This window comes from Chelon labrosus (genome assembly GCF_963514085.1).
Source record: "Chelon labrosus genome assembly, chromosome: 22".
Lineage (NCBI taxonomy): Eukaryota > Metazoa > Chordata > Actinopteri > Mugiliformes > Mugilidae > Chelon > Chelon labrosus.
Window position 1 is genome coordinate 14,212,740 of NC_140355.1, and position 17,336 is coordinate 14,230,075.

Below are 17,336 nucleotides of genomic sequence, written 5' to 3' on the forward strand. Positions count from 1 at the left end.
CAGCACGCTGGCACTGAAAACACATTTGTTATAGGACTCCTTTCAAGTGGGGTGTGGAAGTTCGATCTTAGATCTCCTTGAACCAAAGTCTTGTTTTCTTTTTTAACAAGGTGAACGACTGCACTGGATGAACAGACCAAATATCAAGTGTTTTGCATCATAAGTAAATACGATACTAATACTGCCTTTTAACCAGAGTGTGAATTTAAAGAGTGTTTCACCCAGTTTAGTTTGCATCAAGACAAAGAGTAGTCCCTTACTTTTAAAACAGAAAATCTAAAAGTAATAGCAAAACTTTGTTCACTTTGTACTTTCGGTACATGTACCTGAAGGCACCAACACCACACTTTTATTAAAACATGATCTTCTCTCCTGTATGTATACAGGACTTATATAAAGGTTTATTACTGTAAATCTCACTGAAAAATCTCCCAAAAACTAATCTGAGGATGGAATCTCCATTCTCCCCCCTGTACAATTTAGCGTGTATGCGTTTTTGTCATTGTTCCACTCGCTCACCTTTCTGGTACTGCAGCCAGAGCTGCTGCTGGGCCTTCTTGCTGGGGAAATAGATGCTGCAGCTGAGCTCAGAGCCGTACAGGGCCTCAGACACGTAATGACTGCCGAACTGCTGGAGGAAAGCCAGCAGCTCGTCGCGCGTGCTCTCCGCCGACAGCGTCTTCAGCACCTTGGAAAAGCCTTCCGGGTCAAAAGTAATTTTGTGGAGAGGAGGGTGAGAAGGATGGATATTAAGGCCAGGCAAACAAACACTTACTAAAATAAACAGGCAGATGGTTAGGTGATAGCGGAGATGGTAACCATCATAGACTGTATAAAGATGGATGGGGGAAAGCAATTAGAGCTCCCCCTGGTGGCTGGCTGCAGTACAGGTCATACCCTCCACCTCCTCCATGTTAGCGGATGGGACTTGGGTCAAATTAATAAAGTACATTTCAATTTTTTTTTTTTTTTTTTTTCAAGGATGGTTTCAGTAATTTTAGGTTGTTAATATAATACTGATGTATATTTAAGTGTCTATTTTTGTGAGAAGTTTTGTTTTAGTTCCGTTAATTGACGGTATAGAAACAGAATGTGACATCATGATTATCAGAGTATGCATTAAAACTATAGGGGATAGTAGAGGAAATTAGAAGCAAGACATTTCTCTTAGGTATTGATCCATTACAGACACTGACCTGTAGATAAGGTAATGGAGCTGAGTTTGACTTTGTACAGATTGCTGCGCACTCTCCACTGTTGAACCATGGGGTAGCCCACTGCCTCACTGAACTGGGCATCGCCTGTGAAAGAAAGAAAGAAAGAAAGAAAGAAAGAAAGAAAGAAAGACGGAAGGCAAGACAGATTCATAAAGAGAAGGTGAAATCCCGAATAAATGAAAGGATAAATAAAATCCATCATTTCATTTTGTACACTTTATTGCACGTCCGTTGTTATCCCTTATTGCCTTAACGTCTTTTATTGCCACAGCCCCGTATCCCAGCTGCTCCCGGATCAATGGTGATATATAGTGCAGCTTGAACTCCGATTGGATTGCTGGCATTACGAAGTGGGAGCAATCTGGCCTTTCTCTGCAATTCAATTACCAAACTTTCACACCAGTTTAAAACTGAAGCCACAAAAGCGAAGCGCAAGCGGTGGGGAGAAAAAAAACAAAAAACAAAAAATAAACCCGCGTACGGGAACCTTGATCCTGGGCCCCTGGGAAGCGTTTTTACACTCGAGACATCACGCGCAGCGAAAAAAAATAAAACAGAAGGGGCAATTTAGCTTCCGTGTATGTGTGTTGCAGTTCCAATTGTGGTGAAAGCAGAACCTGGGTTGAAATATCTCAGGGGGTCACTGTGGACCAAATGCCAATTTAGCTAATGGAGGGATTAGGTGGCAGAGGTGGAGGAGCAGGTTTCAAGGCAGATGTCTTGCCGACCCACAGGAGGAGGAGGAGGAACAGTTAAAAAAAAAAAAAAAAATAGGATAACAGGATAAAATTGTGGGTTAGCCTTTGCAAGGTGTAAGTGTGGGTCGTATGCGGGGCTTTGCGTATGAGGTAGGACTTGAGATGGTGCATGCGATCCAACGCTACGAAGGCACACAAGACTAATCAAGGATCTGCCTATCTGGTTAGATCATATTAAATCATTTTGCTCTCCGCATTTCACAAATCACACGCAATGCACAGGCAAAAACAACGCACTGACATTTTGCATTCATCATTTTTCGGAAATAAATCGCTCTTTACGCTCAAGTGTAGTGATCGCTGGAGCTTTTCACAGGCGTAATTTGTTAAACACGAACACGAGTGCCGTGTTTTGTTTTTTTTTTCCCCTCAGGCGAGTTTTATCGAAAACGTATTGAGCCATCGCCGCGTCTCGGAATTGATTCATAGCCGATGAAAGGTGCGATGAATCAAACGACTCTTAAAAGGCAAACACGCAAATACTCCACACGCTATCTCACCTGTGAGGAGCTGCAAGTTGGGCAGGGGCTCCGACAAGACCCCGCGACACTGCTCCTCCACCGGCAACGGGATGACCATGAGACCGTCGGCTAGCTGGGGAAAGTCCTTAATGAAGTTGTTGTCCCTTAGAAAGAACGAGAGAAAGAAAGAAAGAAAGAAGGAGAATATCATACATCTCCAACTACAGTATTCTGAAGGAATCTAAAGGTTGTGTTTTACAGTCAGGGGAGCAGCTAAAAACTCTGAATTCTGTGAAAACAACTCCACAGACGCTCACAATAAGTTTCTGCAATCCTGTCGTGTTCCAGCTGCCAGCCTCCTGCATCATTCAGAGACGGGGATTTGGAGGTTTCACAGTTTTTTTTTTGTTTTTTTTTGTCTCATGCAAGTTATTCTTTGATAAAGTTTTAAGTCTTTACAGTCTCCTCTGCTTCAGGTCACAATAAATGTCAACAAACTCGGTGGATTTGTGATACAACACTGTGAAACAATGATACTTTACCCTCGACAAGCGCACTTCGTTTCCTATATTTTACTATATCACTGTAATCTGTTCGATTTTCTCATTGGCTGCACGGACAATATTAGCAATGGGTACGAGGCTGATACGCGCGTGTTTGATGCTTGGCGGCCCAATAAATAAAAAGAGGGGGGAAAAAAAACACTGTTGTGTCTCCCAGTTTCAGCCTTGAGGGCTGAACAGAGAACTGCGGGCAAAGATAAGAACAGACCCATTGGAATCATTTTCTTTCTTCCTGCCGGAGACGATAAGTACATGAACCAAACGGTGAATTATGGGAGGGAAGGATAGGAGATCCACATACTGTGCTATACAGAGAGAGAGAGAGAGAGAGACAACATCCGCACATGCTCACGGAGCTGATATGTTGGAAAGTGCATTACCCCTCGACACGTTTTCCAAATCTTTTCCCATTTTTCAATCTATTTCCACCTCCACAACATATCTCGCCGAACAAATTACTTGCAAAATAAATAGAAGCAGTCCAACAAGCAGGGAGATATGTAGCTCCTTTTTTTTTTTGCTCAGTAGATAGACCGTTCTGGTTGAAGTGAACGAGACACAGTTCATTTCCCGTCAAGAAGATGGGTTGTCTTGCTGAATTTGGACAGCATGGCAAGCAGGAGCAACCAATTTCACATAATCCACTTTTATGGGACAAAGTCTCACCGCACAGGCCGCGGAGACTCAAAGGGGTGAGGGGTACGGAGGCGGCAGCTTCTTGATATCTATTTTTCATCCCGTTTCTCTCGTTCCGTCGCTCCCTGCGCTTTCTCCGAACCACAAAGCCTGTTAGACAGCCTTAGTGTTATATGGAGGGATGGATGCAAGGGCAGGGGTTGAGAGGAAAGAGGGAGAGAAGAGGTGCTGTAAAAAGATTACCGTGGCTTATGCTCACCGAAAAACATATTGATTGCTAAACTAAATCAGCCAGCTTCACGCCGCGGCTCGGAGAACCTTCAGAGGCGCGTGGACTAAGACGATATGTAGCCGTATGGATTTTTAAGCCTAGATGTGGACTGTCCTTGTGTCTCTGCAAAGAGCCACTTTGCCCATACATATTATAGAGTTGAAAGACATACATCATAAGAGCTCCTCATATCATCACTGTCTTTAGTTCTAGAGAAAATAAAGACTGACTCGATTTGAAGCATAATGTCGAGAGCAGTGCCCCAGGCCTCCTCAGCGCCTGAGTGAATATAAAAGTGTTAAATGCCCTTTACCTTCCACTTCTTCTAGGCTTGAGTGGAAAACAAAAAGGAACACATCTACAATCTACAAGCGTAGATTCTGGCATCCATCCCTTTCTGCAGAGGTTAAGCTGTGGGACAGAATGTCAAAGCTGAAGATTTCTGTTTACTGGGTTTTGGTGAGACTGCAGTTCATTGATTGGGTGTGTCCGGATGTGTGCGTGCATGTACAGTATGTGTACGTGGCGGGAGAGGGGGGAAGCATTTATTCTGCTGACAGCTCATTACGGGAGGAGACATTTATCTGTAACACTACAACCCAAACAAACCAGTGGGGCTAACAAGATGAGGCAGTTGCTTGTCTTTCAAGAAATATCGCCGCCATCTAACACAAATGGATGCACTCATTTAACCATCACCATGGTTAAAATATCTTACCTTGGAGTGAAAACTGACCTTTTATAAACTGACAAGATTTACTTACTTAATTAAGCTTAGGCTTAACGAGCTGCGTGACAACAGAAGTTTGTCAGGGTTGATATTTATTTTGACTTTTATTATAGAGGTGTCAAAATCCGTAATCACTCCAGGAGAGCAGACATGCTAATGTGCGTGTTGATTCACGGATATTGAAACTGAAATGGGATAGCGACATGATTAATTCTATGAGACGCTTACATTTGTGCTTCTTCTGCATCTCAAGTCAAAATGTCTGCTGTTAGAAGACTAGCAGTTAGCGTGAATTTCCCTCCCCAACTGTTTTTTCTGTACACTGTAATAAACAGGTTGAGTTTGATTAATTATACATGTTTAAGTTTCATTGAGACACCAGTTTTGGGGCTGCAGTTCCTTGAATGGCCACTTGAGGTCGGCTCCTATAACGAGTTAATCCCCACAGACCCCCATATTAAAATCATAGACTGTAACTAAATATGTATGACGGAAGTGTTCCTCAAAAGTGAAGCCAAAGCAAGTAGAGCTCCCCCTGGTGACTGGATGCAGTATAGGTCATAAGCTCCACCCCCTCCATGTTAGTAAATGGGACTTGGGCTGAAGTAAAACACTAAAATATACATTGAATATGTTTTTTTTTCAAGGAGTCTCTCTCATTTTAGGTACTTAATATGATCCATGCTAAAGTGTCAATTTCTCTGCTAAGTTTCATTTTCACTACTTATTTGAAGCTATAGAAACAGGATGTGACCTCATCATGACTATCGGATGCCCTGCCAACCACTCTGTAAAGCGGTCTCGTAGGACCGTGAGAGTAGGAAAAAAAAAAATAAATAATTAAGACCAGTGTATAATCCAACATTTCATTGTAACTGGTTGAGGTAGAGCAGAGCGCAAGATTAATGAAACGAAAAATCGAGGGATTGTGGCGGAAGTGTGGGCGGGTCATCTCTAATGCGGTTCCGCGTGGCCTCCACTCTTGGACCACAATGCGCAGACTCTGGCTCCAAACTCGCAAATGACGCCACCAGTATCCCCAGGAAATTAGCGTCAGGTTGGCCAATGCAAGGGAGTGGGGATGCGTTGTCCATATTTATATACAGTCTACGGTTAAAATGCCTAACTTTACAGCCAAGATAAACATGAACCTGGTTATAGTTTGGGCTTCTGTATCCAATTTTTATATTGAGGACCGTAAAGGGGTACATTTTTATTGAGCACACCCATTTAAATTGCACCAAGACTTAAAGTTACGCATAATTTAGACAGTGCTCGCTCTGGATGACAGGTCAGAGCCCTCTCAAGTTACTAGCTGTTTGCTTAGGCTCACTCACACTCCACCTCTTTGTTCAATTAAGGGCGAATTCAGGACCAGAGCCATCCTCATTAAACTTCAGAACAGATCAGCAGGTAACCTAGGGGTGATTTCTTTATACAGTCAATGGCTGCCACGTGTCATGGCTTACTGGGAAGTTGGAGTTAAACAAAGCATCGTCAAAGAATTTATTTTACTGATGTGACAACAACTGTGAGGGAATTAATGACTTTTTTATTTCATAAAAAAAAAAAAAACATAGTAAAATCTGAATTTGCAAGATCGGAAAATTTTCTGACCTGATTAAACATAACAGATTCAAAAAAAAACTTTTTTAAAAAACACAAAATACTGTTTTTTTAAGTGGCCGTGATGCCTTTGATTTGTAAACTGCACTAACAAAACTTAATGTATCTGAACTAATTTGCATCACTGAACAAAGCAAAGCATGGTTTTAATGTGGCGAACACTTTCACTGCTCTTCAGTGAAAATAACATGTTGACTTCTATTCCAAGTATCCAAATCATTCAGTTAATGGACCTTTTTTACCACAGCAGTCTGAAAAGGCAGGAAAGCACAGATGTAATTAATTACACAGGTGATAGCTCAGTTCCATTAAGTTTCGCAGTGAGCGCTGACAGTAAATCAGCATGCACAATGCCGAGACCCTGCAACTGCCACGGGCATAAAAGGAATGCAGCCATTATTAATTAATATCATTAATTACACTTGCGGTATGAGATTTTCCTGCTTTGCAAAGTTTCCTCTGGAACATATTTTCAAAATGCGCTTGCAGATTCCGGCTGGTACATTTTGCAGCTCCTATCTTCTGCCTGGTTTTATTCCTCCAGTACGTCCTGTGATCTCCCCTCGCCCTTTCAAGCTACAACCAGATCTAGTTTTCCCAGATAAAGACCTCTTCCTGCTTCAATCCAAACTCCGACCGCATGCACAACTCATTATTTTACCCAGCTCGCTTCACACACGCAGGCTTATCAGTGCTACCAGACCACACACATGGCTCCAGACTTGCTGGGGAAACGGCGGCAAGCTTGTGTGTTTACTCATGCATCATTCAGTACCCATGTGTGTTCATTAAGGGCAGTGGACAGTGGGCTCCCTCCTGGCCAAACAGGCCTCCAACCCTACTGGAGTGAACAAGAGAAAAACTCTTCCCATTTGAATGAGAATCTCCGAAACACAAGCCTCTGTCGTCCCGCATAGAATAAAATTACGTCTGCTGGGATGAATACCAATATTAAAATTAGTTCATGCATATATATGAAAGCTACTCTGTGTCTGTTCCTGCCCTCTGTGTGTGCTATTCCGATTCAAACATGGTGTAGATACATCATTACTAAGGTATACTGAAGCTCAGGTCTCACATGCATAGACTATATTTTTATATATATTTCGCACCTCGGTGTCTACCTAGATGGAGTGAAACTGCGGTTCACTGTTTGCTCAGCCAAGTCCTGACCTTTCTGGTTGCCCTTTCTGCATCCTCTGTTCCATCTTCAATCACTGTCCCGTGTATGTTTGCTTACTCCTCCTTAAAAACAGGCATTCTGTTGATAGGCATAAGTCGATATCCAACAATGTTTAGGTGTCTATCTGAGCCTAGAACCGTCTTCGAGTCGCTGATCCCCGTTTATGAGAGCAAGAGTGTCCGTGCGTGTGCTCGAGCATTTATCCGAGTTTGTGACTGTGTAAGTGATATTGAGTGGTGCTTATCTAAACAATGCTGGAGGTAATTGGCCCTTGTGTCGTTTAGAGCGAACGTCCATGTAGAAACCTCATCCCCCACATCGGTACACTTATCCGACGCATTAAACAATATTCAATACTTCTTAACAATGTCATTCCACAACAGTTAATTATCTCAAGAGTCATCTCAGCAACAATATAAGTTAATGGTGCTTTTCAGTAGTGGATTCATTTGGTTGAAGTCGCAAGTCGAGAAACATCTCGAGCTTTTGACTAAATGATTGGGAAAGCTGAAACGTCAATGTTGGCCTACAGGGCTTAAAGTGACACACGCTGGCGTTCATGAATCCAGACACAACCCATCCGGTTCAGATTATGAATAATACTTGTTTCCACACTGTGAGTTCTAGCGATGACCGAACCTGGCTTTGAACAGCTCCTCCAACAACGAGGAAACCCAACTGCTCTGGCAAACTGTTTACCGCGCAGGATGCTCTTTTCCACTAATTTAGAAACTGCTTTTGTGGACTGATGCAAGCACTAACAAAGACTCCCTAATTCTCGGAGGAAATGAGGATTGAATATACATACAAATCCTCGGTGCCAAGCTTACAAAGGTGATTATCAGAGTCTCTGTTCTGGCTCAGCAGCTAATTGAGCACTTATAACCTTTTTAGGTCAAAGCTGAACAATGAAGCAACTCTTGCATGGGCATTTTCAGCACACTGTCTGGATGGTAATTACATTGGGGATGTGTGGAACTACTTATAACACATAGCACATATAATGTGTCACCTTTATAAAAGGAGATCCGGGAAACATATCAAGCCAGTCTATCTAAAACACAGTTACAGTAAACTTTAACTTTGACTTGTAGAGGTTTTCTGAAGACATTTCACCACTCAGCCAAGTGCTTTGTACAGTTCTAAATGAATGGTGGAGAGTTTAGGTCTTCTCTGGTTATAAACATTCAAGCCACAGACAGTGGCGATCCCTAGCTTCCCTAGCTTTGGTTGGGACCAAAGATGTACGTGTGCTATCCTGTGTATGTAAACACAGGATATGTAAAGCCAATCAAATTGTTGTGCATTAGCCTTTATAATAAGTGTATCCACATCCCACCAACCAGAGAGACGCTGCTTAATTGCGCTATTCCATAAACAAGCATCCAAACGTAGCTTACCGAACACAGGCAGTCCAAACTAGCGAAATCTGTCATAGGGGACCCCTTATGGGAGGTTGAAGTGAATTATCGATGCCCCGTATGTTGTATCTCAGTAGCTTTTAGGGGGTTTACAGTTGTCATTGTAAATATACCAGAAGGTAGCTATCAGACGTCCCCTTTCTCAATTTCTTTACGAACAATTGCTTGGTTCGCCTGTCCAAACGTTCTGCCCCTGGCCGGAGAAAACATTTGCTTTAGGAAGTCGTCTATGTGAAATTGAAAAAAAACAACACATCTCTAAACAGGGAATGTGGCCTGAGACATCAATTATGAGCCACTTACAACACAATGTTAACAACTCTCCACCAAATGTTTCGCTCCAATTATCAGCTTGAGTCTGGAGAATTTCTGGCTGTTAATGAGTTGTCAGAGCACCACCAGTCGTGGAAGAGGAATTAAACACCCAGGTTCATCTGAACAACATCATGTCACATGTTTAAGGACCACAGTCATGTGAGCTTCAGGTGGGCGCCACCCACAAACTCCACGCCAGACATTTGGAACAGAAGAAGCCACTCGGATGGGTGGTGAAACATCTTCAGGAAAATTCAAACCGTGACCTCGATGACTAAGAAGTCTCACAGGTATATCAAGCTGTTGTGTTATTCCACTGACACAAGTCACTACAGTTTCAACCATGTGTTGGCAGGATCACTTGTATATGGACTTTAAAGACTCATAGGTTTTTACAACCTGGACCTTATTTCTGGCATAAAATACGATCGTTTACTCACACATATAACTTTTGTGTAATTTGTATTGGTTCGGGAGATAATTAGATCCACGTATATCCATATAGTGGGAGTGAGTGGGGCACCGAAACGCAGCCTCTAAATAACGCATTATCTGCCGCGAAACTCATTCATTTCACCAATATTTTGTTATAATACACTAGTGCTATTCCCCGTAGAGTCCGGAGTTACCTGTTATCATCATCCGGGGTCTGTAGATTGACCTACAGACCCCGGATGATGTCTTCTGACCTGGATGATGTCATCTCTGAGTGCCGCGCGCACCTGCGGCAGTCGGCTTGTTTACCTGTAATTTGCTACTGCTATGGTTCGCCTACAACCTTAAAACCTTATTTTGGGTCTTTTCAAGCAATTTTTGATCAGATTTGACTGTAGATTCTGTACATGTATTTTTTTATAAGATCATTATTCTCTTTTTAAGTTGTCGCGGTGACCAGTGAAATTGCAGTTATGACCTCCTCCCTATTCCTTTAAATGGGTTCCTTTAAAAGATGTCGAAACATGCCTATGAGGGGTTTAGCCAGAATGGTATGGGTTTATCCACTGCATTCATTAAAACTTCATAACAGCAGTTGTAAACCAACAATACTGGAGGTAAAGGCCAAATAAATCTCCCCCTTCCAAATTTTAATTTCAGTCTATTATGTTTTAATAGTCAAGCTCTGTTTACAGAGCCCTGTCAAATGATCCAGCACTAAACTGCATCCTGCTGCACTTTCATAACCTCTTACAGAATAAATCTGGAGTGGAGAGGTTATCACACTGTGCATGTGTGTGTGTGTCTGAGCAGTAATAATCAATAAACAACTAACTGTGTTGCAGGAAAGGGAGAACACATAATCGTAAACTTCACCACTAGAGGCTGCTCTGTCTCTGCGTCTAAGGAAAAGGCTCGCGGTCGGAGTCCATGACCATGAGTATTTATGTGTGTTTGTGTGGCGGCACTTTATGTGTAGACAGCCCGAGACTTGATACTGAAAATGCGGGAGAAGGTATAAAGCAAGCTCCCTCAGCAATTACATTCAAGTCAATAAGCAATTAAATTACAGATTCACAGAGTCAACGAAAATAGAGGAATTGTACGTCTGCGTTTGGTTGACAGAGGATCCGAGCGGGTCAGTCGGGCACAGAGCTGGAGTTCAGAGGAGAGCGTTTCCTAAATGTGCTGATAGGAGGCGATTGCAGTTCTGACTGAGGTGGAGAGATTACTTCTCCACTGGGATAATGGAAAAGAAGAAGAGTCCAACCCGACGAGAGGCGGGAGAGGCAGCGCGGGGCACAGCGATGGTCAGTTGACCACGGAGAAGGGAGGGACGCTTGAGGGGAAATCTGAGCATGAGGCTGCAGGGTTGCTTTGTAGGCTAACCGCCGTGCTTTGACTTGTCTGTGAGCCTCCACTGGGTGCCAGTGCAGTGCAGAAAGGAGGAGGGCTTTAGTGGGAACATTGAAAGAGTATCAGGGTGGATGCGAGAAGACCAGGAGGGAGGAAAATACCCCTTCCAGACACAGAGAATGTCCTTCTGATTGGACAAAAGGAACACTTTTGAGGAGTCTTTTATTGTCAAAAAAAGCATCTTGTTGGAGCAGCCTGTGCTCGACCGGATCTCGTTTCTTTTTCTTTTTTGACATTTACTGGAGGCAGGAGAAAACAACTTATAAAGTGGAACACGCGCGCCTGCACAGCCTCTAACAGCACAGTGGCATATTGGCAAAGGCTCCCTCTCCGATTTGCCTCTACAAAATGAAATGAAAAATTACAAGAAAGGTAGTCCACATCTCAAGATTAAAAAAATAAATAAATAAAAAATAGAAAAACCCCGCTGAGGGATTTGATGGGTTATAAAATATATCATGATGCAGCTGCGAGCGGATGATACCGTTTATGCTCGTGCGGCGCGAATTCATCAGTGGTCTCCTCCCAGTCTTCTCCTTCCACGTACACAAAAGGGCCCGAAAGCAGCCAACAGAACGCTCGACATCCAGCATGACGCAGCGTGTTTGTAATTTCTATGGCTGCCACGCTGTTTGGACTCATTCCTAAATGGGATAATTACCCAGCGTTTGAAGGGGAAGTGTGCAACAAAAGGCAGAGGAGACAAAGGGAAAAAAAAAGTTGTTGTTTGGAGTGGTTGCCTCTAACCACTGAACATATACAACATAAGAATATGGGGGAAACAGTCTAGACTGTCTAGACTGCTTTTGGAATATCACATAAAACATATATATTTCCTCTAGTGGTATCCAAGGAGGACGGTTTGTACTTTGTTTGTCCAGACATTTCACTGTAATGCAATGCACGTAGCCTGTTTTTGGTTGAAACCTCACTAAAATAAGGGGAAAAAGGGTTGTTTCAAATGCAAGACACTTGGATTTATTACTAAATTAGCACTACATCACTTAAGATCCGAATTGAGCATTTAATGTGTCCTCCCACAATATCCATCAATCCCGGCGGCTCTCCTCCCAGCGCTCTGAAAAAGTCTCAAAGCTCGCCCTTGACGGGCCGTCCACCGATTTCGCCGAACGGCGCGATCAGAGATTTATGAGAGTCGCCCGCGTAGCCCGGTCCAATTGCACGTAATGTGCTTAACGGCCGTAATATCTGTTATTTGAATAAACGCTCCGCGCGAGTGGGGAGGGCCCCGGCTCGGATGAGTCATAACGGAGATAAAGCACCCAGTGTCACCCAGGGCACGGGGGCCCCGGATGAGGAATTAAAGCGTTATTAAAGGGCAGCATCACAGTAAAAAAATAAATAATAATAAAAAAAGAGGGGGCTAATTCGTAGTGTAATAAAACAATCAGAGATGTTTGCCTTGAGAGTTATGTTACAAGCTCTTATTACAGCTGCAGCCAGAGCTCGGCTGATGAATGATTCCACCGAGAGGAGGAGATCTGGTGACTTGTCATGGTCAATATTGATTAAGCTTGGGAGTTGATGCTGTGAAAGAAAGAAACATCCTCTAATGGAGAGTGTGCTGGGGGGAGGGGGGCCGTGTACAAGATCATTTGCATATAGTAGGTGGCTGTATTTGTATATATATATATATATATATATATATGCTGGGCAAGAACAAGCAGGTACACGATGAGTAAGAAAAGTGTGTTTGCTGGTGTTGTACAGTATTACATATTTCATTGCTTTTGTCACTCTCTCCCTCTCTCTCTCTCTCCACTTTCATCGCTCTCACCCACACACACAAAAAACACACACTTGCCCTCAACCTCACTTTCATTCCCCTGAGTTGTGCATACAATTGAAATACAACGCGAGTGTGCGCAGAGTTTTTTTTATTTATTTTTTTTGTTCCTTGATATCTCTGTTGGCCTGCCTTAGGAAATTGTGGAAATGAACTCTGGTGGCCAGGAGCATTACCATAGAGATGAAGCTCGGTAATGCGGAGTGAGGGGGCAAGCAGGCCAGCTAGCAGAGGAACTGATTAGAGAGCCCTGGCTTTTCTGTTTTTTTTTTTTTTGTTCTTTTTTTTATTATTATTATTCCACTTGCTGCTACAAACTTGCTCCCTCTCTTTTTTTTTTTTTTTCCGGATTCGCTCAAACACAGACGCCGCGGTTTCACAAGTTTAAAATCGCGTTCCTGACAAGACTCTCGTGTCGTCACCCTGAAAGCTGAGCAACACTGCAGAGCTTTTGATTAGAAGACAACGACATACAACAGCAGGTTATATATATATTTTTTTTTTTCACTTGTCACAACAAAGAAAAAGCAGTTTGGCTGATTTTTTTTTTATATAAGAGGGCAATTTTAACAATCAAAAGAGACGACAAATGCTTTATGTTCTGTCCTTTTGACAAGGACAATAGATTGAACTGATTCCAATTTTACATAGAATGCTGACTGTGGGAGGAAAAATTCACAATGGGGAGTCTATGTTCAATAAAACAAGCATAAAGACACAACCTAGCTCTGAAACTCAGACAGGAGACCTTGATGCAGATGTCTTTATTTCTATGTTTTACTTAAATACACCCTTCAGCCACAACATTAAAACCACTGACAGGAGAAGTAACTAACATTGACCATCTTGTGACAATGCAATGTTCTGCTGGGAAACTTTTGGACCTGGTATTCACGTTGATGTTACTTAGACATGTACGACCTAGACCAGACCAGGCACCCCCACCCCATAGCAATGACGCTCCTTGTTGGCAGCAGCCATCCCCATCAGGATGCAGCCTGACACTGGCACACACACAAAATATGTTTAGTACAAGGTGTCGACCTGGCCTCCAAATTCACTAGATCCCAGATCCACAGAGGCCCCTCCCTTCAACACATAGGACCCAAAGGCCCCCACTAACAGTATCCTGTTACCAGACACCGCAGGACACCCTCAGAAGGCCCATGTCCATTCTCTGATGAGTCACAACTGTTTTGGAGGCACATGGAGACCTACACAATATTAGGCATAATGTTATGGCTGATCGGTGTAAGCGTGCAAGTGCGTATCCTTGCGTACAAGCTGTGGGCATCCATTATTTACGCCAAGATCATTGTTGTGTTTTGTGCAATCCCGAAAGACGCACAAAAGGACGTTTTAAGAATCTCATCAGGATTTCTCCTCAGCGCTATCATCTAGTATTTGATCAGCGGCAACGGTCGGAGGCAGGACGGCAGCCTTTGTATTCTTTCACTTTACAGTGTAATTACAAATTAACGCGGCTGACACAAAGGTGTGATTAAATGTTATTATGTTATCTGGTATTCCGTCGGCCGGCGTGACACATAACCGGAGCGGCGCCGCTTTTTGTAGTCACCATCTTGAAAGGCAGGCTCTGGAAATCACATCACAGGAGTGGTAATTAACCGCTTTATAGCATGGCCTTGCAGGAGCGATCGTGGGCGAATTCTCAATGCGGCAAACGTCTTATAGCCCGGTTGAATAAAACCGAGAAATGGCGATTTATGAATTGGTATTTATGAATAATTTATGGCCCGTAAACTCACAAGGAAACAATCTCCGGGGGGAAAGCAGGGCACAGCGTTGGGGAGAAGGGAAGGATGCGGCAGGGGAGGAGTTAAGACGGATAGTCGTCCGGAGGGGATACAAAATCACAAGCGCTGCCACCCTGCAGCTCACTGCTGCGGAGGTAGTCCATTAATCAATACTAAAAACATCCAGTCACTAATTCCAGATTTAGCCCTGGCCCACAAATTACTCCATGCAGTTTTGCTTCACTGAAAGCGTGAGGCCGCTGAACCACTTCTGGAGGACTGCCATTGTCAGCTACGCCCTTTGAGGCGACTCCCGTCACATTCTGAGGGTCTTTCGCTTTACGCCGCGCATTCTCATTTTTCACCCTCCAGTTTACTATTGATTCCCCCGGCTGCTGCACGCGATTTTATCAGCCTGGCACGCCCGCACAACAGCATCCCCGGCTAAGCTAATTGAACACACGGAATCGCTGCCCTCCTTTCTGGCCGCAGCCGCAGCCTAATTTACGCGAAATAGAAATGCACAACCTCTCAAGGTTAAGGTTTTGGAGAGGCTCTGGTTCGCAAAATCACGCTGAGCGTAAATGGAGTGCGCTGTCAGATTTTCTGTGTATTAATTTTAAGTGGACAAATGAAGAGGCTACTTAATCAGCGGAGAAAAAAAATGCACTTTTATTTTAATGATGAATTAGCCTTTCAGCTGAACGAGACCTCTACCTCTTGAGTCATGCGTTTCTATCCCTGTACGATAATGGACTGTTTTTTTTTTTTTCTTCACCTCTCCCCTGAAGGTATCACTTCCTAATTTAAAGTCAGTCTATCGCAGGGCTCCGCCCGTGTTTCCTACACGGGCTCATTATATCGCTGTAATTAACACCAACACACGTACATGTAGAGGTTGCGGGGCGGAAGTGTGTCTGAGCGAGAAGTCTCACCTATGTCCAATTTAAGGTAGCTACTTTAATTAACTTCCTTAGGAAAGCCGGGTCTACATCAACACATTATATAAGGTAATTCCATATCTGCATTTATGTAAATATTTGTCAAACAATGTGGTCACATCTAGGGCTGCAGCTATCGAATATTTTAGTAATCGAGTACTCTACTGAAAATTACATCGATTAATCGAGTAATCGGATAAAACGTATTTTCACGGTGTTCTCCTTTCTTTTCAGTCGGAAATGCTCCCACACTTTCGACATTTTCTGTCTTTTTTTATCGCCTTTTTCTTCTGTTTCATCGTCGCTATTTCTCCTCGCCTCTGCCATTTTCCCGCTCCCTCAGTCAAACACCTGTACGTCCGCTTCCTCCTCCTCCTCCTTTCTTCCCCGGCCTTCCCTTGCGTAGGTGACGTAAGCACGTTGTGCCACATTGAAAGTAGTCCGTGCGGCCGCTTGAACCACAATTAAATTGACGATTCCTCGAGGCAGAAACAAATCCTCGGACCACTTTTTGTAATCGAGGTACTCGAATTACTCGAGGAATCGTTTCAGCCCTAGTCACATCTTAGCTACAACTATGAGCAAACACAATCCACTGTATCGTTCCACATTGGATATACAGTATATTATTCGCAGTGTAGTTCGGATGAAGCGGATCGCAAAGAACAATTCTCTCCGAACCACCGAATTACTGTAAGGGACAATGGCTGAAAATAAAGTCAACGTAAGCGATCTCCGATACGTTTAATGCATCGCGGCGTACACGTCCAACAACCCGCGGCAGGGTCAAACCCACGAGCCGGAACATTTTCCGACTCCGCGGAGAGGAGAGACACCGTATACAGGAAACGCTGTGGGAAAACCTACACTGAAACACCCTCGCTGAGAAAACACTCGAGAGAACACCTCCGCGCACAATGGGGAGTAACGCAGCCGGTTGTAAAGCCGCACTGAACCCACTCTTCCAGAACGGGGGCACGGAGGGCACGCTTTTTACTCCATCATGTACGTGCCTTTTTACATGTCTTCTTAAAGAAACATGGCGCGCTCTATATGACAAGGGTGTTTATTGAATGAGAAGCAACTCTTTCTTTTTTCAGATGTATGGAATAGAAGGAGCTGGAATGCACACAAGGACATCTGACAGCCTCCATAAAACAGAAAGGGAAGTAACAAAGAGCTGCCTAGAGCTATGCTTTTGTATACAGTTTATGTAAGTTATCAGTTAATACTAGTTTTCTAGCTAGCCTGAACAGCAAAGGACTCGTTGGAGTGAACGATCCCACTGGCCTCCTCGCCCAAGTTGCTTGTCGTGTCAAGAAAGCTAGGCCTGCCCCAAAATATACCTCTCTTTGAGGTCTACTTTCTACTTAATTATACTTTCGGAACATAATGACTTAATAAAAAACATACTGACTTGGTGTTTCATGAGAAAAGTTCATGATTTTTATGAATTGGTGCCCATAGGTGATAGAGATGTTTCCGGAGACAGCGCCCAACGACCGGCAGTGGAATTTCCTTCACTTTAAGCCATTTCTGCTAATTGTCTCACTCTTCGGACCTGGTGGCTACGTCCATCTTTTATATACCGTCTACATACACTGATCAGCCACAACATTACGACCACTGACAGGAGAAGTGAATGACATTGACCATCTTGTGACAATGCAATGTTCTGCTGGGAAACTTTTGGACCTGGCATTCGTGTGGATGTTCCTCAGACATGTAGCACCCACCTAGACCAGACCAGGCACCCCCACCCCATAGCAATGACACTCTTTGATGGCAGCAGCCATCCC

The 17,336-nt window shown here is 43.6% G+C and overlaps 1 protein-coding gene across 1 annotated transcript in view; it reads right to left on the bottom strand.

Moving 5' to 3' along the window:
* Positions 1-17,336, bottom strand: part of astn2 (astrotactin 2) — a gene marked incomplete at its 5' end in the record, with an annotated part of 268,101 nt that overhangs the window by 53,100 nt on the left and 197,665 nt on the right. The window contains 3 exons of the mRNA XM_084572312.1: positions 520-699; positions 1,197-1,301; positions 2,476-2,600. Of these exons, the coding sequence (XP_084428438.1) occupies positions 520-699; positions 1,197-1,301; positions 2,476-2,600 (410 nt within the window). The remainder of the gene's footprint in view (positions 1-519; positions 700-1,196; positions 1,302-2,475; positions 2,601-17,336) is intronic.